Source organism: Martes martes (assembly GCF_963455335.1).
Source record: "Martes martes genome assembly, chromosome: 8".
In the NCBI taxonomy this organism is placed as follows: Eukaryota; Metazoa; Chordata; class Mammalia; order Carnivora; family Mustelidae; genus Martes; species Martes martes.
In genome coordinates this window covers 31455337-31482498 of record NC_137895.1, presented here as the reverse complement: position 1 = coordinate 31482498, position 27162 = coordinate 31455337, and the positions used below count along the sequence as shown (strand labels likewise).

Here is a 27162-nt window from a genome sequence, read left to right as displayed (position 1 = left end):
GGAGACTTTCAGACCTATATCCCTGATGAATATGGGTGCTAAGATTCTCAACAAGATCCTAGCTAATAGGATCCAACAGTACATTAAAAAGGTTATCCACCACGACCAGGTGGGATTTATCCATGGGATGCAAGGGTGGTTCAACATTCACAAATCAATCGATGTAATAGAATAAATCAGTAAGACAAGAGAGAAGAACCACATGGTCCTCTCAATAGATGCAGAAAAAGCATTTGACAAAATACAGCATCCCTTCCTGATCAAAAATCTTCAAAGTATAGAGATAGAGGGAACATTCCTCAACTTCATAAAATCTATCTATGAAAAACCCACTGCGAATATCATTCTCAATGGGAAAAGGTGACAGCCTTCACTTTGAGATCCGGAAAGCGACAAGGATGTCCACTCTTGCCACTGTTGTTCAACATAGTTCTAGAAGTCCTAGCAACAGCAATCAGACAACAAAAAGAAATAAAAGGTATTCAAATTGGCAAAGAAGAAGTCTTTAAGATTCTAATAAAGATGATCATGACCAAAGTAAGCTTCTAACAAAGAATGTATATGTACAAAGGATCAACCCAATTTTAACCAAAACAGCAATCTTCTAGCATCACAGCACCTTCAAATCTTCAATCCATATGACTTCTCTTATCGAATATATGTTTATATAGTGCTACTCATCTGCCAAATATTACTCTAGGTACTAGAAGTAGAAACAATGAATAAATCTGGGAAAAAGCATTATAGTCTAATTTATGATGGTTGGGTGGATTAGAGAAAGGGAACAAAATATAGACAAAAAAAAATATTTTGTATAATGTTAGCTGGTGATAAGTGCTTAAAAAAAAAGAGCAGTGAAGAGAACTAGCTAGTGGCATTAGCAATGCCATTGGGATATATAAACTTCCAATAGGATACATTTGTATCAGTCTGCATTTGTAGCTCTGAATTCCTATTAATGCTACACTACTTCATTATATTTTCTAATGTAGCATGTCAGAGCATTTTCATGTTGAAATATGAGAAATATAGAAATATCTATTATTTTTATAAATTTTTTGTTTCTCTTTTATATTTCATTTATAATGATTATTTTGAAATTACACATGTAAGTAGATTCTATTAACTATAAATTTCATGTGGAATAGTACAGAGGATGTCATGAAACACTGTATTTACTACAAAAGGCAATGCCGGGGCTGAAAGAGTTAAAAGACATAGTTTAAAGTCAAATGCCCAACTAAGATAAGTTCCCCTATCAAAACTGTCTTCTTTGATACTGGCCAATTTTTTGCCTTATTTATTTAGTCCAGTTAACAGTATTCTTTTAAAAAATGCAAAAACTTCAGTGTTTGATCATTATTAATTTCTTTTTTTCCTGAAATATATATAAGGAATTTTGTGACTTCCAGAAATGTAAGTATTTGTTTAGGCTTAATGGTATATAAGTAAATAATTCTGCAGCATTGGCATGCTTTGCAGGGATTGGGCAATTCTATCCTATCTGACATTACCCTCTGAATTAAGACTGAGCAAAACAAGGCTAAAATAACTTAAAAATGAACCACAACAACAAAAAAATAACAAAGACAAATGTCACCAAGGATCTGTTCTAGATGGGGGGAGAAGAGAGGATACAGAGAGAACTTCTCTTTTCATATTTTCTGTACCAATAGCCACTCAGGCATGGATTTCAGAATAATGTAATTACAATTTAAATTTTTCTTTGATTTAACAAATACCAAGCATCTAATACATGCCAAGTAGTGCTGTAGGTGGTGGGGATACAACAATAAACAGAACAGGCAAAATTCCTGCCATTAAAGCTTATAGTCCAAAAGATGAACACAGATAAGTACATCTCTAGTATGTCAGATAATAATAAATGCTATGGAGAAAAGTATAGCAACAAAAGAAACAGGAATGCAAGGCACAGGAGTGAGTTTGGTATCTCATATAGATAGGCTATAAGAAATTGACAGAGAAAAGGGTGTAGAAATTCCAATATAAAAGCATTTTTTGAATATAAAACCATTCATGAATTCGAAATACCCCATACTGCAGAATTTGAAATAATGCTATTACTAGATTCCTGGATACAAATTTGATTAGGGTTGCTCTTTGTGTTCTCTTTTCATAATTAGTAATAATACTATACAGTGCTATGGACTGGATGGCTTACAAAGGACTTGCACATATTGTTCCATTTTTTTTTGTTTGTTTTGTTTTTTTAAGATTCTATTTATTTATTTGACAGACAGAGATCACAAGTAGGCAGAGAGAGAGAGAGAGGAGGAAGCAGGCTCCCTGCCGAATAGAGACCCCACGCGGGACTTGATCCCAGGACTCCGAGACCATAACCTGAGCCGAAGGCAGAGGCTTAACCCACTGAACCACTCAGGTGCCCACATATTGTTCCATTTGACTGTCAAAATAATCTTGGGAAACTGGCAATGCAAGATGTATCATTTCTAATTTTCAGGAGAAATAAACTGAAACACAGATGAGGAACCCAGGCAAAGCCACAGTCTACTGAGATATTCTTCAGGAAATGGCATCCAAGGATTAGACCTATGCCCAAGTGGGGAGGCAGCAAAGAAAGCAATCTGGCAGAGTAAGGACATTTTTACCTTGTGATTTTTACCAGCAAAGCTTCTGACAGCAAGTACTGTGTGGTTCAATGTATACAAACACAAACATTTTAATAAAAATTATAATAACATTGGTGAATTTTCATAGGTAAAATGAATTTTGGAATATATTATATTGAGATATTTTAATTCCATTACTAATTTCTATTCAGTGGCATTAAAGATACTTTTCTTTTTTATGTTCATGTTATTGAAAATATTTTATAGATATTGACATTTTCTGGGTAGATTTTACAATAAAAATTTCCCTAATCTTAGCTCCTTTTTGTGATTTTCTACAGGGGCAAACATTACTACTAACACCAGTATTTCCCAGGTCTCTCACGATATTTCCAATGTTACCAATATATATCTTCAGCTTATTTGTAATAAATTATATGCATTTTAGCAACCGATAATTTTTGTTAGTAATTTTTATTACAAAATAGTTTACTAGTTAACCTGTTAGATAATTTTAAGCAATTTTCTCACATTTCAGAGTCAATTTATGAGTAGTTTCGTTACTGATTACTACAAATACTGAAATTGAAAAAATTTTATTCCAAATTATTTTGTTTACCCTGAACTAACAGTCCAGTCTATCGAAGGATAAAAAGGGCACATTTGGGTCTAGGTAGCAGACTAAAAATGCCCAACTTTCTTTCCCAAAATCAAAAGCACCAATTTATATAAAAAATTAGGTTGGGGAGAAGTTGGATAGGTAAAGTTTGAGGGGATTTTAGAGGTACTATAATGTCAGGAAGAGGACATGGAGACATTCTAGTAACTTCTGAGTAAGAGTTACATTTTAGGAGTCTTCTATAAATTCCTTTTTTTAAAAAAAATATTTTATTTATTTATTTGACAACAGAGAGAGAGATCACAAGTAAGCAGAGAGGCAGGCAGAGGGGGTGGGGGAAGCAGAGAGCCCGACGCGGGCCTCGATTTCAGGACCCTGAGATCATGACCTGAGCTGAAGGCAGAGGCTTAACCCACTGAGCCACCCAGGCACCCCTGGAGTCTCCTGTAAATTCTTAAAGGCAAAAACTTGTTTTAGACTACTCTACATTATTTGATACATTTAGAGTATGGATTAGGTCCAAAAATTAATATAGTTGATCCTCTGTTCATTAGCTCTATAATCGAACTTAGTCTATCATTACTTTAAACATATTAATCAGTATGTTTCTTCACATACCTTTTCTTTCACAGGCTTTATTTCTGTCTCATCCACCTTTCTTTCCAGTTGGCTTTCTAGCTTTTTAATTTTCTTTTGGAGTTCTTCAATTAAACTTTGTTTATTATCTATTAGATGTTTCCCCTGAAATATAAGATGTATTTTTACATTTTACAAGCAAAAAGCTATCAACAAAATATACAATAAATATTCCAATTACAGAAATTTTCCGAGGCTATAGCAATCTCTTCTAAATATACTATTGATACAGATCATAGTAGCTACCTCTGCATTTTAAAGATAGGCTACTCTAAAATGACAGATACGACAGAGTCACTGAAGGAATCAGCTATATAATCAAAGTGATCTGGAAAGCTAGTTTTAGCAAATATTATAAATGGAATTAAAAAGGTGGAAATAAACCACTTCCTATATGTTTTAAATCAAAGACATCATCACAATTAAATATAAATCACCTGTAATCCACTGGTTAGTCTTTTAATTTGCCTTTTCAGCTCATCATTCTCTTGATCAATTGCATCTTTCTCTCTAAGTATTTTATTATAGGCTTTTTGTTTCTTTTGCAGTTCATTGGTTAAGTCATTCAAATTATCAGTTAGTGAGTTTTCTCTGTTTTTACTTGTTTTAAGAGCTTCTCTCAATTTTAAAAGATTTTCACTTAAATCCTCAATTTGTGTCTGCAAGAAAGGTTTAATTCATAAATCTTCATCAAGTATCAATAATAAAACAGAATATATCCATTACTTAATAAAAAGGTTTCAATCTAAATATTTATTAAATTATTAATAATACTTATGAAAAAGATTTAATGCTTATTAAATTAAAATTGGTTAAAAATAAAGTTTCAATCTAAATTTTGAAAGTTCACAGGGGGTAGAAAAACCCACCAACTACATCTATTTTTCTAACTTCCTTTCAAATGAACCGAGTCTACTTTGAGAAAAACAAAATGTGACAAAATAATCTATAGCAATTCATCTTCAACAAACACCCAGAAACAAAATTTTATCAAATAAGCAAATGTTTTATTATGGCTGAACTAACTTATTAAAGGAACAAGTACATACGAATGTACATGGTGATGTTTTAAATGCTATGAAGCCTAAAAGTAGTATAAAACAAAATCTCTAACTTGTAGTAGTTTTTAACCCATTTTGTAGAGACAAGACATAAAAGGGTAACCCACTGTATTTGACAGGTATATTTAAAGCCACTATATAGGAGTTTCCAGCTGTCCCATATAGTAACTGTGATGAAAATACTGGTACTTGGTATGTTTTGTTGCATAAATGACTACAGGTCAAAAGTATTACTAGTAACATTAACAAGAAATTAGTACTACTATAATGCAATTAGAAGAAACACATAAGCTGTCCAAGAGTAGTCAGAAAAGGATTTGAGAAAAAGGACTTTAAGACTGTTAAGAATTTAGAGATGATGTTTTAGGCAAAAAGAAAGGTAATGAAGGAAATACCAATAAAGGGTAATTCCTGTTTATATATTTATTTACTTAATGGATTTTTGGTACCAACTATGCTCATAAACTTGATAGGTACAGTGGGAGATTTAAAAAGGCTAAGTAGAGACACCTGGCTGGCTCAGTTGGAGGAGCATGTAACTCTTGATCTCAGAGTCGAGAGCTGGAGCACATGATGGGTGTAGAGATTATTAACTGAACAATAAATGGAAAAAAAAAAAACCCCCCCCAAAAAAAACCCTAAGTAAAATCCAGTCCCTACACAGTTCAATGGTGGTGAAGAGGAGAAACAAATAAATTCAGTAAATCAAAATTACAAACAAAATATATAAAAAGTGGAATTTTCATTTATGCAGAATGTACAATGTAAAACTGTGTAAAGAAATAAAAAACTCACTATGAAACACATATGTTTTGTAAAAAAATTTTAAATTACGAAATCTAATGACTGCTCGGTAATGAAAACAGTAAAGTACATTGCCAAAAAATAAATAAATAACTTCAAAAAAGGCTTCAGAGTCAGGCAGCTCTATGGATTACATGTCAAGGACTATATAATCTCCCTAAACTACTGCAGGGAGAAAAAAAGGAAAGCTAATTAACTCATATTATGAACTAGCAAAAATTAGAAAATTCTGACAAAGCAAAAGAAATAAAACAAAGAAATCTACACACCGACCTCACTTATCAACATAGAAACAAAAATCATAAGTAAAATGTTTCTTAATTCTATTAGGAAGAAGTAATTAATAATGGCCTATCCTTTGCTAATCTCTTAGACGATAATCAGTGTATGAGTATTATAAAGATTCTATTGTTAAAAAAATGAAAATATATATATATCCGCAAATAATTCAGTGGCATAAATTCCCTATTCATTATCAAAACTACTATATGTCAAAGAGGCTCCTCTTCCAATAGCAATGATAAGGTATTTTGTTATATTGATGCATGTGTTATGTTCACCTTTAGCTCTTTAGTATGTCGATCAATAATTTGTTGAACATTGAGATTTGCCTCTTTCTGAGAAGTTGCAGAAATTATACGTTCTTCTGCTGCTGCCGTCATTTCTGCCCGGAGTTCCAAAAGTGCTCGACTAAGTGCCTGAAAATGATAACATATATGGTTTTTTAAAAATTAATATTTTATATGCACAACACGTAATACAAAAATTTAATATGCTTCATCACTTTTAAAAATTTTCCTAAAATACCATGTGTTTAAGCAAACATAACTCACAATCTAACTGTCCTAATTTTTCCAAATGAATGTCCTTTAGTAACTGCATTCAGCTCTTCCCAAATTGACAGTGAGAAACTTCAAAATCCTGACAATAATAATTTTGAGAACACAGCATTAAATCAAGAAATTTATATTACAAAAACCAATGTTTTGTTTCACTATCCAAGTTTAGGTATTTATCTGAATTACTCAGTACACACTTCTGTGTGAAATTAACCGAATTTATACAGACAAGGAAAACTATAGGATTAGAAAAGACTTAAAATTTGTCAATAAATTTCATAAGCTAGCACAGAAAAATAGCATCTTCTAAATCAACTGAGTATATCAAATCTGAGATCAATTTTAAAAACTAATACATCAGATAATCCACTGACCAAATGCTTCTCAAAAAACTATCTCTGTGACCTCCTTCTTTAAACTTTCCTCCTCACTGTCATATCTCCCCCCCACTCCCCAGAACTGTTTGAAATTATTCAATTATTCAAACTGTTCAAAATAGCCTTAGTAGCATAAAATCCAGTTAGAAAAGGAGAGAAAATAATGTGATTAAGATTTTCCCTTATTTCCTATCGAAAACTCACAAATCAAACTGATAACATAAAAAAGTGACTATTTCTGTACTTAAAACCACCACCAAATGGCTATTAAAAAGAAAAATTCTGCTTAACAGCCTAAGACAAAGCTCATACTTCTTATTACAACAGAGAGATACATGCTATCATCTTTTACTAGTCTTCTCTAAAAGCAATCTATTAGTACATGTATTTCCTAAATATTGGTAATACTCTCTTGTTACTTACTTTTTGTTGCTTCTCTTTCAAAGCTAACTGGCTCTTTAGCCGTTCTACTAGATTTCTCATTGTAGTTGTTGGAGCTCTTGAATTTGCTTCTTTTTGAGCCTGAAGTTCAGATTTTAAACTCTGTGACTCCTTTTGCGAGTGGGCCAGAAGACACCTTAAATCCTCTACTTCTGCCTTCACTTTTTTCACTTCATCTGCATGGTCTTCTTGGAGCCTAACATAAGCAAACATAAATATTTAAGGGAGTGGTTGCTGCAATTAACACTTAGATACAAATTTTATAAAGAACAAATGTTTGGGGGCGCCTGGGTGGCTCAGTGGGTTAAGCCTTTGCCTTTGGCTCGGGTCATGATCTCGGGGTCCTGGGATTGAGCCCCGCATCGGGCTCTCTGCTCAGGGGGGAGCCTGCTTCCCCCTCTCTCTCTGCCTGCCTCTCTGCCTACTTGTGATCTCTCTCTGTCAATTAAATAAATGAATAATCTTTAAAAAAAAAAAAAAGAAAGAACAAATGTTTGGTCCTAAGCATACTTATGACCTAAGTCTTGACTCAAATCAAAACAAGAACAATTCTTTGTTTCATTTAACTATTAAACTTAACATAAAATAGACTTTTCCTTTTACTTTGTCTACTCTTGTTGGCAATGACTGCGTGAAGTAATTTTGTGGTCTAGACAATGAACAAAATTGCACTTTAAATAATGTGTCCTATAAGACGTACCAAAAACTGAAGTTAACTCAAATAATCAAACTGTGAAAATAAGAGGTTTTACTGAAGAAAATACACAGATCTACAATTTCCTAAGACACATTAAAATACATGTAAATATACACACTGAGAATAAAAGAATAATTTTAGTTAATATAACATGGTAAGGTAGGAAACAATGACTCAAGTACTTCACGTGGCAAAAATTTATATGTACAAGGTCATTTCAAAGGAAGATTGCTTTCTGCATCCAGGAATTATATTCAAAAGTACAAGCAATTTCATATACCAAAACATGACAGAAACTTACTACACCAAAAATAACATTTCATGTATAAAATCTAATATAATGGGGAAAATTAGAGTGAAAAGATCCAAAATAGGTGCCTGGGTGGCTCAGTCAGCCTCTGACTCTCGATTTCAGCTCAGGTCATGATCTCAGGGTCATGAGATCAAGCCCCATATCAGGCTCTGCACTGGTGTGGAGCCTGCTTAAGTTCCTCTCTCCCCCTCTACCACACCCCTCCACCCTGACCCGGCTCGGGTGCAAGCACGTGCTCTCTCTCTCTCACTCTATCTCAGAAAAAAATAATAATAAAAGAAAAGAACCAAATACTATTGCTGATTCTCTTTTCTTTTCTTTTTTTTTTAAAGATTTTTTAAATTTATTCACTTGACAGACAGAGATCACAAGTAGGCAGAGAGGCAGGCAGAGAAAGAGGAAGGGAAGTAGGCTCCCCGCTGAGCAGAGAGCCCATAGTGGGGCTCGATCCCAGGACCCTGAGATCATGACCTGAGCCAAAGGCAGAGGCTTTAACCCACTGAGCCATCCAGGCGCCCCACTGATTCTCTTCTTTTAGGGAATAATTTCTTAAAAGTGGCAACTTCTTAATAAAGCAAAAGTAGTGTTAATTTTATCAGAGGCATACTTGATAAATTGGTTAAGAATAAAAGTTCTACTGTGGAACTTCAGAGCTGGAATGGAATTACAAAGTCAAGTAGATCAACTTTCCCATTTTTTTCAGATAAGAAACTGAGGTCCAGAGAGACAGCTCTGTTTTGTTTTTTTATTTTTTAATTTTAAAAATTTTTTATATTATTTGTTTTATTGTGTTATGTTAGTCACCATACAGCACATTATTAGCTTTTGATGCAGTGTTCCATGATTCATATAAAACCATATAAAACCCAGTGCTCCATGCAATCTGTGCCCTCTTTAATACCCATCACCAGGCTCTGTTAGGTAGAAGCCAGACAAGAGCTGTGGAAGGAATGCCCTCAGGCAGAGTCCCCAGTCCCTGAAGGGGAATGACTGAAACGTGAGCTTGGACAAGGATGGTAATAAAAACAAAACAAAACAAAAAAGGCTATACATTATAAGCCTGGGAGCTCAAATCCTGATTCTGTGGCTTCCAAGGCCTTGGGCCTGATGGATCACGAGCCACAGGTGCAGAACCTGTGCTCTCTTCTCCTACCTCTGTCCCACTATAATGTATCTGTATTGTGGGCACAGCTTCCTCTCCTACACCCCCTTGAGAAGGGCTGCCAAGATGGTTCTGGTACAAACCTCGTAGGGTCAAAAACTCCCCCTCCCAACCTGCAGGAGGATTTTCCCAAATGACTGGAAGCAGCCTCCATTAGAGACTGCCCCACTTACGTCACAGCAACTCCAAGCCCAGAGAAACCCAATAATATCCAATTTCAAGACAACCTAGGGGAACCTGCCCGCTCTCCCACTTTCACTTTAATAAACTGCTCTGAGCTTGCTCTTTCCTTCTGGCGGTCTTTATTCAACCACTGATCCCCATGCAAATCTTCTCCTGGGGAATCCCAGGATGGAGACCTCCACTCAAACAATGCAGACACTCTCTCATTCCTAACAGTTCTACAGTGATTACAAAATACATAAATTATAAACCTATTTTAGGTTTAAAATCTATATTCTGATAAATTGGTTGAGCAATATTTAGAATATCTAATACAGAGAATGAATCTATTACCACTATAATTAATTAACAAAGTAATTTTTCATTCAAGAAATATTTACTGAACCTCTATTATACACCAGAAACTGTTATAGGTGTGTAAACGAAAGTTTTTATATTTATATATTACTTTACAATTTTCAAATTACTCTCACACACTATCATTTGGCCTCCATAAAGGAGCCAGGGTAAGTACTGTCATTTCCATTTGATAGATGATGAAATGGATGCTTTAATTAAAGAGGTTAAAAATCAGATTCTAGAATAAGAATCTTGAGTTGGCTTTTGGGTCAGACTGACTAGATTCAAAACATGGCTTTTCCATCTCCTCCTAAGGTATGTTACTGAGCATTCCTGTGGCCTACTTCCTATATGAAAAATGGGAAGAATAACCTATGTCATAGTCCTGAGGATAAAAATGAGATCATATACATAAAGTTTTTAGAACAGTGCACAACACAGCAAATGCTTGCATTTCTCCTCACTGTATCATTATTACCATTTGCCTATTTTTATAATATGTTCCTAAAACTTACCGTAACTTGATATTTTCAAATTCTTTGATTTTTAATTCAGTGATTTCTTTTTGTCTCTCTAAATCTTGAGATACTTTTTTTAGTTTGATCAAAAGTGAGGAGAGAGAATCATCTTGTTCTGCTACTGTCTGTTCCATCTCAGCCAGACGAATAAAATGTTTGTTGGTTGGAACTGGAGTAGGGGATTGTTTTATTAAATCCTAAGAAAAATGAATAAAGTAGCCATGAGCATGTACAACTTAATACCATACTTATTCCATAATTTTAATTTGCTTCCTCAGATGATCAAAATACAATATCTAACCTAAAATTTAATGATATTTAAGAGCCAATGAAGACTTAAAGAAGACATTAAATAGAGATCGTATTCTTTGTTTTCCCAGCATGGAGCAAAGCACCTCCATGAAGTGAAGGATCAATAAATGTTGATTGGGTTCATGAGTTAAGACTCAGGAATGCCAAGATTTGCATGTTAGGAGGTGAAAGATGGGCCTTTTCGCACATACAGAAGACAAAGACCAAAGGAAGCAAGTATGAACTGAATTCAGAACATGAAAAGCAGTTAGATATTGGTAAACTTACAATGGACACAACTTGAAAAGAAAGACTGACGTCACCTTATGCAAGGTTTTGAGTACATGGCTAAGGAATATAAACAAGATTTTGTAGGCAGCAGTGAGCTACTAAAGATGTGGATGTAGGGAGAAAAATGATCAGAGCTGTGTTTTTAGAAGATTATTCCAACAAGAAAGGCAGAATGGCTTCTATTCCAAAAACAAAAACAAAAACATGAGAGCGAAATTTTCGATTATATGGTCTCAAAAATCAATAAAAGGTGGAACAAAGAATCTTACCCAAGCTGTTTGTTTGAATTTACTGAGTGAACTATCAGACTGTAGTTCTAATTTATGATGAAGAATATGAAGGTCTTCCTCATGTTTCTTAACAATTTCTCTTTGCTCCTGTTTATCAAATCAAAATTGCATTTTAAATTGTGACTTAAATAAATACACATTCTAAAGATCTTACATATTTTATTACCTTTACTTTTCCAAAATCCTTATGAGATAAGAAACAATATCTGCATACACACACACACACACACACCAGTATGCATTCCCCTAGTACATGTTCAAGTTGATAAATCTAGCCTTAAATCACAATTTATTCCTAATATTAGAATAATATGTATCCATCACCTTTTAACTTGTTTCTAGGAAGTTTTTTAAATACTAGATTTTCCCATCAACGTTCTAGCAAACTGGATTGCCACTGATTACTGGTGTGATGGATTTCATTCTAACTTACTGCCTCAATCTTTACCTATAAACTCCACCAATTTTTTTCAAAATCAGAATGGTTGCACCAAGACAGCTATTCCTGGTTTAGTTAGTCCATGAGAGTAAGATAGATATGTACAAACTGCCAGTTTTACTGACAGATCTGTAATCCAATCATGTGAAAGGAAAAATTCTGAATAGAATCATCTGAAAGCAAGAAATGAACTACCACTTCAGAGCAGAATAGTATTTGGCCTTTGACTAAAAAACATGGTAATAAATAAAATAGCACAGCATAATATAATAGCATACCTCTCTGGCTTTTTCCAGGAGATGTTGATACTTCTTTAACACTTCTTCCTTTTGATTCAACCTTGCTTGCATATTTGCAATGGTCTCCTGAGCAATTTTCAGTGTGTGATGTGACTTTGGCTCTATATCTCTTCTGTCTAGTTCAGCTATCAGCTTTTCACGTTCTGCAGTAGCAGGCAATCGAAGTCTCAGCTCATTGATTACTTGGTCTCTTGACAAAATATTTTGCTCTGCTAACCGTAGAGCAGATTCTTTTTCTTTTAGTTTCTGCAATGATCAAATCATAATAAAATTATTAAGGTATATTTTTTCTTTTAAAAATGCTTCCGTCTGAATTTTGGTCAGGGTAATTATAACCAAAAAAAGGAGTTTCACTTTATTTTTCACATCGTACTTATACTGATGATACTATATTGATATTAATAAGGTTATATTTCTTATATTTCCATGTGACAGCAGTTATTTGCGCCTACATTTATTTAGAAGATTATCACATGTGTTATAAACTTCACTGTTATGATGAAAATAAAATTTAATTAAGGTACTTTATTTGGCTCTTAGAGCTTTAGAACTAGAAATGCATGGTGGTACTAGATTTAGAAAGGAAATGTAATAAATCATTCCTTTTATTTTGGCCCTAGAAGAGTAGTCCATAAAAGTCAGCTGAATATAAAAATTGGAACTTCAGTGGGCTAAGTCAATAAATCACCATTATAAAATATGTAGCTTACTAAAATAAAACAGGAAAAATTATTACTCTTCAATAGGATTAAGGCAGATATTTTAAATTAAGTAACTCAGTGGCAGTTCACATAAATGTCAAATTTTACAATTATTGAAAGAAATCTTAGGTTTCTTCAACAGATTAAAAATGGACAATTTCACTTACAAAATTTTTAAAAATGCATTTATAATTACTTTGTTTAGATGTAAACCATCTTCAGATGAAAATCATAGTTGAAAGTCTTAGATGAAAATCATCTTCAGTTTATATTATTTTCTGTAAGTATAATGTAAGTATAATGCTTACTACTACTGATCAGTGTGCCCAAAAGCGACAAGCAGTGATTAAATAGGCAGTAAATTCAAATTAGCCATATCTGCTGTTCTTTACCGACTATTAAAAACATTATAGTATAGAAAGAGATTGGAATTAGCAACAGATTCATAATTCTATGCTTTACCTCTGTTAGCAAGTATTGAGAAAATTCCACAAGCATATCCAATAATATACAAATAAAAATTCAAATTCTTCTAATTACCTCTTCTAGTGATGTACAAGTTGCCCGTGTTTCTAGGATTATTCGAACATTCTCCTTAATTTTTCTTAGAGCAATCTCAAGTTGATTTGGAAGGGGCAAACTAGGGTCTGGCATTGATCCTGTAGCTTCTTCAAACTATTAAGAAATGCCATTTTGGGGGGAAAAAAAGTAGTTACATCATTAAGAACAATACTGTTACAACTGTATGACAAGGACATGGTTAAACCCCACTTATATTTTGAAATATAAGAAGATAATATCAATTAAAATTCTATCTAACTTTAGAAAACATTTCTGTTGGTTAACATTGTAGATCAGGCTACAGAGTAGCAAACAGAATTAATCATTCATACCTTTTGTGCTGCTTTTAGTATTTCATTTTGTTGATGGTCAAAAACATCCAGTTGACGTTCCAGCTCAACTTCTCTTTGGTCCCAGGCCATCTGCCTTTCTTCATGAAACTGTACCAGACACACACAGAGACACTCACCAAGCATATAACAGAAGCGTTTATATACATTTTATTTAATCCTCACAACAACCCTTTGGGGTCACTATGTTCTCATTTTATGGAAAAAGAAAGCACAGTCAGAGAGATTTAACTAAGTAAGTTGCCTAAGGTCACAGAGATAGAAGATGAGAAGTCAGGATTTCAATCTCTCCAAGCACCCATCCATCCATGACATTTAATGACATGTACTATGTGCTAAGCACTATTCGAGGTTATGTGAACATAATAGTGAACAAAATCAAGTCCCTTTCTCCATTTCAGCATGAAACTTATGTACTAGTGAGGGAGAGACAGTCAATAAATAAATGTGTTAGAGGATGATAAGTGCTGGAGAAGAAGGAATCCCTATTTAGGGATTCTTGATGGTAATAGGATTTACAGTTGTATACTGGGTGGCTAGTGAAGGCCTCACTGATAAGGTAAGACATTTGAGCAAAGACTTGGAAGCTATGAAAACATAAACAATACAAGTATCTGAGCTAAGAACACTCCAGGCAGAAGGAACAACATAATTTCTAAGGCAAGCAAGCATGAGCTTGGTGAATTTCGTCTGTCTCTAAAGTATATGTGCTTTATTCTACACCAAGCTGCCTTCTACACTCCATCAGTGAGAGCCAGTTGAAACTCCTGTGAAAAGTCAAGTAACTAATATTAAAACAAAAATTAACTTACCAACTTAATATATGTATTGTTCCTTTTAAGTTTAAAATTACCACTATGGGGTGCCTGGGTGGCTCAGTCGGTTAAGTGTCTGCCTTTAGCTCGGGTCATGATCCCAAGGTCCTGGGATAGAGCCCCGAGTCAGGCTCCCTGTTTGGAGGGGAGCCTCTTTCTCCCTCCCCACCCCAAACCCCGTGCTCACGCTCTCTCTCGCTTTCTCTCAAATAAATAAATAAAATCTTGAAAAAATAAAAATTAAAAAAAAAAACTACCATTACAACATAAGTAAATATCAGTTTTTTTAATAAAACAGTATTTTATAAGAATAAAAATGGGAGCTACATTCAATTAAAAAATAATGCAATTGCTCATGCAATATTCTTATGTTTAATATCTTAGCAATGGAAGAGCAAAATATATATAAAATGAAACCTTGTTTTGCTGCACAATTTCCTCCTCCAGACTGCTGATGGTATTCTCATATTCAGAAATTATATTATTCAAATATTTTATTTCTTCTTTATCCTTGACTAATTCTCGATTTAGTTTAAGCTCTTGAAGACGAAGTTCTTCTATTTTCATGTGCCAATTGATTACCTAAACATTTACAAATAATAGGTACACTACCTATTTAAATATTTCTCCATTGATCCTAATAATTTTAACTGAAATTAATATATATTCTATAAGATAAAAATTATCCTTTGTTGAGGCACAGGTAAAATTCATTTAGAATTTTCATACTCTTCTAAAAAATATGTGTGATCTTAATATAACATTCTTCAAATGTTCTTATATGTTTACAAATAATTAAAATTACTATTTAATACATATAAACTTTTCTAGACTGTTTAAAGTTTTTTGATAGTATATAATCTAAGCCTTTCTACCAAAACTATTATTTAGAAGAGTCTATTTTATTCTTACAAATAGACATTTAAAGAGCCAAAACTTTTAACTTATAAAATCGACATTAATAACTTATAATTGGAATTTTCGCCATTTAGTAAGCATTTTTCAGATAGCTACACATTAAGAACTTAAAATTACTACATGACTCTTTTGGAAACACTGAACTGAAAGTCCTTGTTTTACCTTTTGGGCTCCCCTGGCATCCTTTAGAGTGCTTATTAACTCTTCCAGGCCCTTTAACTTTAACTCCATTTCCATCGTTTTGTTCTCCATATTTCTCTGCTCTTGTTGAGAATTTTTCATCTCTTGCATTATCTTCAGTTTGTCATTTTGTAATTGAATCATTGTTTTAGAGAATTTTTCCTGTTGTGCCAAGGGTAAAGCTCCACTAAACTGTCGTCGTAGAGACTGAATTGTTTGGCGCAGATGTTTTGCCCGGTTTCTCCCTTCCAAACGGGCGTAATAGAGAGCCTGTTCTTTTTCATCAAGTTTCTGCTCTAAGCGCAAATTACAGGCCTCTGTCTTCTGCAGTTTAGATGTAACTGACTCCAACTTACCAAGAGCAGTAGCCTCACTAATTTGAAGGGAGACGATGTGTTGATGCAACTTGGCAATCAGTGCCTTTTCATCAGATTGCGCCTAACATAAAAAAGTATATATTTATAGAGTCAGTTTCAAGTTTTTCTAATGACACTTATCATGGATTTAAAAACACAGCTTACTAAATAAAATTTTAAGAAGTGTGGTACATGAGATCCTATAAAAATCTAGCCTAGCTTTAATTAAATTTTAATTATCAAAGCTTGTTAAAAAAAACACAGAATCAAGCATATTTTAAATCCAAATCTGGCTTCTAACTTTAAATAACAGTTGGCATTTTACTGATTTTTTCAACTCCCATATGTAAATAACAATATTGGTATAACACTAATGTGGAAAATTTTTTTTTATCCTAAAAAATTTATAATGGGAGAATATGTGTGTGAAAAGCTACATATTAATACAAGAGAAAATATTGTTATCAAAGACTTACCTATTTCTCCTCAGGTCTCAACTTTGATTAGCAACCAGCACAATGTATTTGTAGGCATTTAAATGCTTTTCTGTATCGTGAATGAGATTTTAAATTAAAGAGTTTTTCTAATCAGGTTACAATTAACAAGAATAGGAGCTTCTGTCTGATATATTCTCTGATTAAAAATGTAAAATCAGCCAATATCTAATGTGAATTCAGGAAAAAGAAAAAGTTTATTTAGAAGAGCCAATACTGTACCTACCTGATAGTCTAACAGTTGCATTCTGACAGACTCTACTTCCTTTTCCCTGGACTGTTGCTGTGCATTCAGAATTTCAACTTGTCTTTTGGCAATATCAGAAATCTCTCTCAGTCTACGAAGTGAAAAGATACTTTAGGAACAATTAGATACATTTTCTAAGTAAATACCAGTATTTTACATTTTGAGACTCTTGGAAAAGCCACTAATTTCCAGCATCTTAGTATCAAAACTAAAGCAAAATTTCCTCAACTATTTCATGAAATACAATTCCAGGAGAGATTAACACATGCTCTGTTAAAATATAACTCCATTCCCAACATCCCTCCCCCCTGAAAATTCATAATACATAGTATTGTATGAAATGTCCTGAGAAGTTTTAAAGTAAATTATCTCAAACTACACATATACATACATATACAGCACTTTTTATCCTAGTTTGGCAGAGTTAGAGTAAGATATTGAGTAGGTTTATTTGACATAATTGTACAGTTAAGAATACGGAATTTAAAATTCCTGGGTTCCCTAGATAGATTAATATATGTTTTAATTTACAAGCTATCAGAAATGTGAAAAAGAGGGGCGTGCTTGGATGGCTCAGTCGGTTACATGTCTGCCTTCGGCTCAGGTCTTGGGGTCTTGCCCCCCTCACCCTTCACCCCCGGTTAGCAGGGACTGTCTGCTTCTCTCTGTGTCCCTCCCTACTGTTTGTGCTCTTTCTCTTTCAAATAAAATCTTAAAAAAAAAAAAAAAAAAGAAAGAAATGTGAAAAAGAGAGATTATATGGTTACTACAATTTAAAAAATGGGGGAAATGTGATAGTAAACTATAAATTTCCTGTAAGACTACTATTGTAAGAGCACAGAGGTAAAGTAAAATGCATTTTACTCTGGGCAAGAATAATTTTAGTTCACTGTGAAAAATAAGTCAGGTTTTCTCACATTGATTAGAAAGTCTCATTGACAGTTACATAAGTTTTAAAAATTAAAATATAATAAAATGAATAATTATGTTAGTTTATTTCAAAAGGAGACGATGAGGTAAGAGGAAGAACACAAAATGGAATCTTTCAGAGTGAAAGGGGCTGAGAATAATAGATATTCCCAAAGGGCTATCAAGGCTCCAAAAAATAACTTAATCATGGGCAAGCCATAAACCCTTTTTATAAATAATTATTTGTACTTGACAGATCAACTTATGACTCCTATTACTTTTCTACTGAACTGACAAAAATTACACAGGAGAACGAGTACACAGCATCTACTTGGCACACAGTATTTATTCCTTACATATATTTTGTGTTCCAAGTGAATAAACGATTTCCACATGTAAAATAAAAATCACAATATTACTTTAGGATTATTAAGTATAATTACATGAGTTAATATATGTTTAATACCTAGCACAATACATACTACTCAATAAATGCAAACTGAAGCAAAATCTGAATTTTACATATCTTTATAGCAATCTTATAGAAAAGTAGACTAAGATCTATTCTATTTCTTATAACTAAAAAATATTTTATTGCAGGGGTGTCTGGGAAGCTCATTGGTTAAATCTTTGACTCTTAATTTCAGCTCAGATCATGATCTTAGGGTCATAAGATTGAGTCCCACATTGGGCTCCACGCTCAGTGTGGGGTCCCCTTGAGATCTCTGTCCCTCTCTATCTGCCCCCCTCCGCTCATACTCTCTTTAAAGAAATATTTTATTTACATTTCATTAAATAAAATAAATATTAAATAAAATATTAGGTAATTTAAAATTAAAAATTAAGTAAAACTAAATATTTTATTAAATAAAATTAAAAAATATATTTTACTGCTAAAAAATGACAACCATCATCTGAGCTTTCAATGATCCATAATCTTTTTTTGGTGGAGGGTTTTCCCTTAATGTTGATGGCTGCTGATTGATCTGGGTAGTGGTTGTTTAAAGTCGCTGTGGCTGTGGTAATTCCTTAATATATTAATTTTGCTTTTATTTTATTTATGTTATTGTATTTTATTCCACTATAGTTAACATACAGTGTTATCCTAGTTTCAGGTGTACAAACAGTGATTCAACACTTCATACATCACCCAGTGCTCATCACAAGCTCTCTATAATCCTCATCACTTATTTAACCCACTCCACTCCCCCAACTGTCTTTCTCTTTTTTTCTTCTTTTGCTCATTTGTTTTGTTTCTTAAGTCCCACACATGACTGAAATCATATGGTATTTGTCTTCCCGTGACTGACTTACCTTGCTAAGCATTATACTCTCTAGCTCCGTCCTTGTTGTTGCAAATGGCAAGATGGCAATCTTTTATGGCTGAATAATATTTCAATGATTGGAATATTGGAATATTATTTCACATACCACTTCTTTCTCCATTCATTTATCGATGGATAAATTGATAAATTTATTTGTCAATAATAAATGGGCTGCTTCCTTAATTTGGCTATTGTAAATAATGTTGTTAGAAACATGGAGGTGCATGTATCCCTCTGAATTAGTGTTTTTGTATTTCTGGAGTAAATACCTAGTACTGGTATTACTGAATCATAGGGTAGTTCTACTTTTAACTTTTTGAAGAACCTCCATACTGCTTTCCACCAGTTTGCATTCCCACCAACAGTGCAAGAGCGTTCCTTTCTTTCCACATCCTCACCAATACTTTTTTTTGTGGTTTTGATTTTAGCATTCTAAGAGGTGTTAAGTGATATCTCACTGTAGTTTTGATTTGCATTTCCTGGATGATGAGTGATGCTGAGCATCTTTTCATGTCTACTGGCCATCTGGATGCCTTCTTTAGAGAAATGCCTGTTAATTTCTTCTGCCCATTTTTAATTAGATTATTTGTTTTTTGGGTGTTAAGTTGTATAATTTCTTTATATATTTTGGATAACCCTTTATCAGATATAAGAAGCTTAAGTTTAAATAAATTAAATGACCATCACACTTTCCTCCAAAAAAATATCACTATGTGGAAGAACTAGGCAGCATAGGGTCTGAATTCCAAGTTCAGTTCTTCCTGCAGTACTATTCCTGGACTGTGAGAAATATGAATCTTGGGACATTATTTCCTCTTCAATATTATTATTTATGCCTGTTAAAAATTAATCTTGTTAATCTTATGTAATCGTGTTCTTACAAAAAAAGAAAAATAACAACAATCAGTATCAATTCCAAGAAGAGTATTATCCCAAACCACTGTAACTAGGTTTCTTAAAGACAAATTAGAGTAGACACATCTAATAACTGAAAAGTTTACATGAACTTACTTTGACACTTCAACTTTTAGTTCCATTTCACTCTTCTCTAATTCTAGAATCCGTTGCCTATCAGCATCACTTACTGTCTTGCTCACACTATCAGCTAATTCATCTCTTAACATCTGTTCCACCTTCTGTGCTTCCAAATTGATTTTGGTAAGCTAAGAAAAAGTAACAAAAAGTGTTCAGATTTATTAGTTTTGGGTGAGGTCTTCCCTTTCAATTTAGCTTTTACCATCCATACTGCTTTTCTCTTTACTTGGCATTAGTCAAGTCATACTGAATTAGGTGTGATGAAATACTAAGAATAGATTAAAGAAGGTAAAGAAAAAGAGTGAGGAACAGATTATAGCAACTCTGGTTATATACCAACCCACCAAAAGTCATTTAGATTAGACAACTCAAAGTCTAATATTTGAATCCCTGCTTTTCTTAAATTTGTTTGAAATGTGGTTTATACAATATACTTTACTTCAATTATATTATCTATAAATATGAGTTAGTAAAATCTTCTTAATATATATTTAGTGACTCAGTTAAAATAAACAAATGACAGGTTTAAAATACATACTATTTCTCAAAGTAAACATGACACGAGTTCTTTTTCATCATTAATTGTTGAATATTTGCAAACTGTATTTATTGCCAGCCAATTTAATATTTCTGACCACATCAAAAAAGTCTAAAACTTACTATTAAAATGTAAAGTCCTGAGAATAGAGATTACTGTCTATTCTGTTTCCTGCCCTAACACTAGCCCCCATACAGTATCTAGCATGTGATAGGCACTCAATAAATACTTGTTAAACGAACTGATGGTAGTGGAAGGCAACATCGTTATTAAGCAAATAATACCTTTTTGCATTAACTCTAATGTAATGGTTGCTGAGAAAAAAGAACTCATTCACAGAAATATGTGCTTTCTTTTTAAACATTTCAGATTTAAAAATACATCTTTTATTTATACATTACATGAAACACAAGCACTATATTGTTACTTCAGAAGTACAAACTAATCTCCCACAAAATACAATGTCTAACAGACATAGACATATGTCTAACATGACTAATTCTTACTCTTATTACATGATTAAAAATTGTATCAAACCTCAGCAAACTTGGTTTCCAATTCAAAATTACGTTCTTCCATTTGCTTTAATGAAGTCCTGACATGTTCATACATTTTTTGAGAGTGTTCAGCCCGCTGCCTTTCATTTAATTCCTTCATCTCCAGCATAGTGATTTTTTTGGAAATAGAAAGAATTTCACTGTTGGTTATTGATTTCTTTGCCTTATCCATGTTCGATTCATTTCCTATATGCAACAATACTAAGTCAATCTCAAGCTATTATCAAAATCATATCCCAAATATTTTAGCCATTATAGACAAGGATGCAGTAATAACATGGTGCCGTGGAAAACACAAGAGCCTTATGAATTATGACAGACCTGGATTCCAGCCTTAGCTCTATTCATGTTTGGATACTATCTGTCCCATTTCATCTCTCTGGAACTTATACTCTTCATCAGTCAAGTGATCGTAAAAATTATTCCTCATAGAAATTAAGGAATTTCTATAGGAAATCCAACACTTATTAAAGAGGGCTAAGGTAAAAGGTACAGAGAACTTACCACAATTGTATGTAATACCTTTTTTTATATCTTAGGATATAAGATACCTTCTTTCATGTGGAAGCTACATGGAAGTCAATTCACTTTCAATCTCTTAATGAATTAAAAACTGCATTTCTAAAAGTAGCTTATTTTAGATAATGTTAGGCCCAATGTTAGTCTTCACTAAAGTACATGTCTCAATTGCCAATTTAAAAAAAAAAAACAGCTCTGTTTCATAACAGAAACCTTGAACAGCATTAGAGCTCTAAGTGCATTAGAAAACATATGAAAACGCTTTATCCAAAGGAGCAAATTTATTTGAAGATTATAAAGCACAATGCTACTAAGATAAAAAATTATTTAAATGCCATGAACTAGGATAACCATTTGAAAAACTAATATGAAAAACCCTAGCAGAAGCCACAAATATTTTAAGATCTTGTGAGACAGTAATATCTATGTTAGATATACGTGAATATGTTCACTGCAGTACCATAAGCAATAGCAAAAATAAGAAGACCTAGTGATTTAATCACTGAAACAGTAAGATACTGCATGAATATTTGTATGTATAAGATGATGAGTAAAACAAATATTTTGACATCTACTAAGTGAATATACTATACAATGTTAAATACAGTTAAAGTATATATTTTTTCCATTAGAGTCAAACTTACACTTTATTTAAGTTTTTATTTAAATTCCAGTTAGTTAACACACAGTGTAATATCAGTCTCAGCGGTACAATACAGTGATTCAACACTTCTACACAATATCCAGTGCTCACATAAACATGTATAAAGTGATCTAAAAAATAATAATAGTCAAACCAGGGCTATATAAATTCTTTGCAAATTTTTTTTGATGTTTTATGGTGACCTTTTAACTTAAATCTATCAAATGATGCATTCTCAACAGTACTTTACACACAGTGGAAAATTCCACACACTACCACTAAGATATAGTTATTTAAAAATTATCACCAATCTTGATTTGTTAAATGGTTCAAAATAGCTAATGCTTAGACATAATTTTTTAACATACATGATTTCACTAGGAACAAATCTAATTAAACAACTAAAAACCGAATTTTGGTAGAGATTAGCATAAGATATTACTCATCAACTGCCTGCTAAATTAAACTGTTAAAGCACAGTTCATTTTTATCAAAATACTTCCTTTTCACCTGATATAAAAAAGGAACTATAAAAGAAAAATATTCACTATTAGGTCTTCATCACTTTATATTATCAGAGTCCTAATACTTACCTAGTTTAGTTTCTTGCTCCCAGGCTTGTTCGATAGTGTAAAGCTTTTCCTTGGTAATCTCCAGTTCTTTATTTATAGACTCCATTTGTTCTTTTAGGGACGCATTTTCACACTGAATAAAACAGAAACATCACTGAGAAACTACATTGTAATTCAGACTAATACCACAGCAGTGATATTGCTTTATATAATATCTCCTTAAACTCACAATCTGATTTTCTTTAACAAAATTAGGAGCTCCCCTACATGTAATATATACATACGAATACACACACACACACACACACACACACACACACACAGAGAATATTATTTTAAAATAATCATCAAAATCTCTTGTGTATCCGATCTGTGGCTTCTGAGCATTAGTTTCTGCTGTGTGCATTTTGCCCAGCTGGAATACTTAGAATTTCACAACCTTCACAATGAAGGTTGCTCATGTCCCTGTCTCGCACAAATAGTTACTGAGCATCCCTGGAATGCTAGCAGTGAGGTGCTGCATATCCATGATAAAAAGAAACATAAAATTTTGGCCTTCACAGGCCTTACCATTTGGTATCTGTGGGTATGTGTGTGTGGCAGGAGCTGGGGAGGGTGTGGAAGGCAGCAGTGAACAGGTAAGCAAACAAAACAAACATTAAAAATGTAAAGATCTGAGAAACAAACTGAGGGTTTCAGAGGGGAGGGGTTGGGGGGGGTGGGTGAGTCTGGTGGTGGGTATTATGGAGGGCACGTACTGCATGGAGCACTGGGTGTGGTGCATAAACAATGAATTTTGGAATACTAAAAAAAAAAAAATTAAATTTTAAAAAATGCAAAGATCTAGGGGCACCTGGGTGGCTCAGTCGGTTGGGCAGCTGCCTTGGGCTCGTCATGATCCCAGGGTCCTCGGATAGAGCCCCTCATTGGGCTCCCTGCTCTGTGGAAAGCCTGCCTCTCACACTCCCCCTGCTTGTGTTCCCTCTCTCGCTGTGTCTCTTTCTGTGAAATGAATAAATAAAATCTTTGAAAAAAGAAAAAAAGTAAAGATCTAGAAAGATACAGAGTATGAACCCAGAGAAAAACAAAAGAAGTCAAATCAAGATAAAGCAGTTGAAGAAGGTGTTAACTCCTGAAGAGGTGGTATTTAAGCAGAAAGCTAAGGTAGCCAGTCTCGAAAAGAAACCACCCAGGGAAAGAGCAGATGCACAAACAAATCCAGATGCTCTGATGCAGAACTGAGTCTGGGGTATCAGCAAAAGTCAGTAAAAGGGGAGAGAGAACAGGGTCAGGCATGGTATGTCAAGTTAAGGAACTGGAATTTAACTTAATATATAATAGGAAACCATTTAAAGATTTTAAGGAGGAAGTTTTAACAATCATTCTGAAGGCAACGTAAAGAATAAATGAAGTAGTACACAGGGAAATCAGAAATTAGGAAGATATCGCAAAGTTCTGATGAATAGGGTCCCAGCAGTGAAGATGGAGAAAAAAGGACAGATATGAATGAATTTTATTCAGGATATAAAAATGACACGGGAGAGAAATGACTAGAAAGCAACTCTAAGGTATCTTCCCCTGAGTAGGTAATAGTAGTGCCTATTGAAACAGAAAAGACTGGGAGAAAGACAGACATCAGGAGATTATTTGCGATATGTTAAATTTAAGATCCCCTTGGAACAGGAGTTATAAAGTAGGTAATTCCATTACAGCACTGAGAAGTCAGGCTGGACACATAAATGTAGGAGTTGGCATACAAATTTAATATGCTCATTTATTGTTATAACAAACAAAATGCTTACTGTATGTCAGGTATTCTAAGCCCTGGACTTTAATGATAAACAAATGCTATCCTAGAACTTGTGTTTTGGGGGGGTGGTGCGTGGTTGGTAAGGAAGCCAATATATAATATAATGTCAGGTAATATGTGCTATAAAGAATGTAAAACAGGATAATGAGGTTTTCTTTAAAAGAGATGTTATAATAAGAAGAAAGGCAGGATAAGGGAATAAAACATGACTTTCTGGTAACAAGCATAATTACAACCTTGTCTAGGTCCTATAAATACATAGGAAAACAACAAAAGAGGGATTAGTGTTTTACAACATCTTTCTACTCTTTTCCCTCTTACTTCCTGACTTTTTTTTTTTTGCTTTTTTAAAAAAATTTATTTTTTCAGTGTTCCAAGATTCATTGCTTATGCATCACACCCAGTGCTCCAGGCAATACGTGCCCTCCTTAATACCCACCACCAGGCTCACCTATCCACCTACATCCTTCTCCTCTAAAATCCTCAGTTTGTAAGAGCCCACAGTCTCTGATGCTTCGTCTCCCCCTCCAATTTCCCCGAATTCACTTTTCCTTTCCTTCTCCTAATGTCCTCCATGATATTATTCCTTATGTTCCACAAGTAAGTGAAACCACATGATAAATGACTCTCTCTGCTTGACTTATTTCACTCAGCATAATCTCTTCCAGTCCCATCCATGTCGCTACAAAAGTTGGGTATTCATCTTTTCTGATGGAGGCATAATATCCATTGTACATATGGACCATATCTTCTTTTTTTTTTATTTTAATAAACATATAATGTATTTTTATCCCCAGGGGTACAGGTCTGTGAATCGCCAGGTTTACACATTTCACAGCACTCATCATAGCACATACCCTCCCCAATGTCCATTTCCCCACTACCCTCTCCCGTCCCCCCTCCCCCCAGCAACCCTCAGTCTGTTTTTTGAGATTGAATCTTTTATGGTTTGTCTCCCTCCCAATCCCATCTTTTCATTTTTCCTTTTCCTACCTCCCCCCAACCCCGCCACATTGCATCTCCACTTCCTCATATCAAAGAGATCATATGATAGTTGTCTTTCTCTGATTGGCTTATTTCGCTAAGCATAATACCCTCTAGTTCCATCCATGTCGTCGCAAATGGCAAGATTTCATTTCTTTTGATGGCTGCATAGTATTCCATTGTGTATATATACCACCTCTTCTTTATCCATTCATCTGTTGATGGACATCTAGGTTCTTTCTACAGTTTGGCTATTGTGGACATTGCTGCTATAAACATTCGGGTGCACGTGCCCCTTCGGAGCACCACATTTGTATCTTTAGGATATATACCCAGTAGTGCAATTGCTGGGTCATAGGGTAGCTCTATTTTCAGTTTTTTGAGGAACCTCCACACTGCTTTCCAGAGTGGTTGCACCAGCTTGCATTCCCACCAGCAGTGTAGGAGGGTTCCCCTCTCTCCGCATCCTCGCCAGCATCTGTCATTTCTTGACTTGTTAATTTTAGCCATTCTGACTGGTGTGAGGTGGTATCTCATTGTGGTTTTGATTTGTATTTCCCTGATGCCGAGTGATGTGGAGCATTTTTTCATGTGTCTGTTGGCCATCTGGATGTCTTCTTTGCAGAAATGTCTGTTCATGTCCTCTGCCCATTTCTTGATTGGATTATTTGTTCTTTGGGTGTTGAGTTTGCTAAGCTCTTTATAGATTTTGGATACTAGCCCTTTATCTGATATGTCGTTTGCAAATATCTTCTCCCATTCTGTCAGTTGTCTTGGTTTTGTTGACTGTTTCCTTTGCTGTGCAAAAGCTTTTGATCTTGATGAAATCCCAATAGTTCATTTTTGCCCTTGCTTCTGTTGCCTTTGGCGATGTTCCTAGGAAGAAGTTGCTGCGGTTAAGGTCAAAGAGGTTGCTGCCTGCGTTCTCCTCAAGGATTTTGATGGATTCCTTTCTCACATTGAGGTCCTTCATTCATTTTGAGTCTATTTTCGTGTGTAGGGTAAGGAAATAGTCCAATTTCATTTTTCTGCATGTGGCCGTCCAATTTTCCCAGCACCATTTGTTGAAGAGGCTGTCTTTTTTCCATTGGACATTCCTTCCTGCTTTGTCAAAGATTAGTTGACCATAGAGTTGAGGGTCTATTTCTGGGCTCTCTATTCTGGACCATATCTTCTTTATCCATTCGTCTGTTGAAGGGCATTCTGGCTCTTCCCGAAGTTTCGTGATTTGGCCATTGCTCCTATGAACATTGGGGTACAGATGCCCCTTCTTTTCACTACATCTGTATCTTTGGAATAAATACCCAGTAGTGCAATTACAGGGTCAGAGGGTAGCTCTATTTTTAATTTCTTAAGGAATCTCCACAGTTTTCCAATGTGGCTCCACCAACTTGCATTCCCACCAACAATGTAAGAGGGTTCCCTTTTCTCCACATCCTCTCCAACACTTGCTGTTTA

General features: G+C 34.2%; 1 protein-coding gene across 1 annotated transcript in view; it reads right to left on the bottom strand.

The window, feature by feature from the left end:
* The window catches only part of CEP290 (centrosomal protein 290), a 97944-nt gene that overhangs the window by 25311 nt on the left and 45471 nt on the right, over window positions 1–27162 (bottom strand). The window contains exons 28-42 of the mRNA XM_080810438.1: window positions 22932–23043; window positions 21157–21362; window positions 20058–20209; window positions 16792–16903; window positions 15698–16153; window positions 15035–15199; window positions 13785–13892; window positions 13432–13566; window positions 12170–12436; window positions 11432–11539; window positions 10578–10777; window positions 7351–7564; window positions 6272–6409; window positions 4284–4505; window positions 3829–3951 (exon numbers count right to left, since the gene is read on the bottom strand). Of these exons, the coding sequence (XP_080666564.1) occupies window positions 3829–3951; window positions 4284–4505; window positions 6272–6409; window positions 7351–7564; window positions 10578–10777; window positions 11432–11539; window positions 12170–12436; window positions 13432–13566; window positions 13785–13892; window positions 15035–15199; window positions 15698–16153; window positions 16792–16903; window positions 20058–20209; window positions 21157–21362; window positions 22932–23043 (2718 nt within the window). The remainder of the gene's footprint in view (window positions 1–3828; window positions 3952–4283; window positions 4506–6271; window positions 6410–7350; window positions 7565–10577; window positions 10778–11431; window positions 11540–12169; window positions 12437–13431; window positions 13567–13784; window positions 13893–15034; window positions 15200–15697; window positions 16154–16791; window positions 16904–20057; window positions 20210–21156; window positions 21363–22931; window positions 23044–27162) is intronic.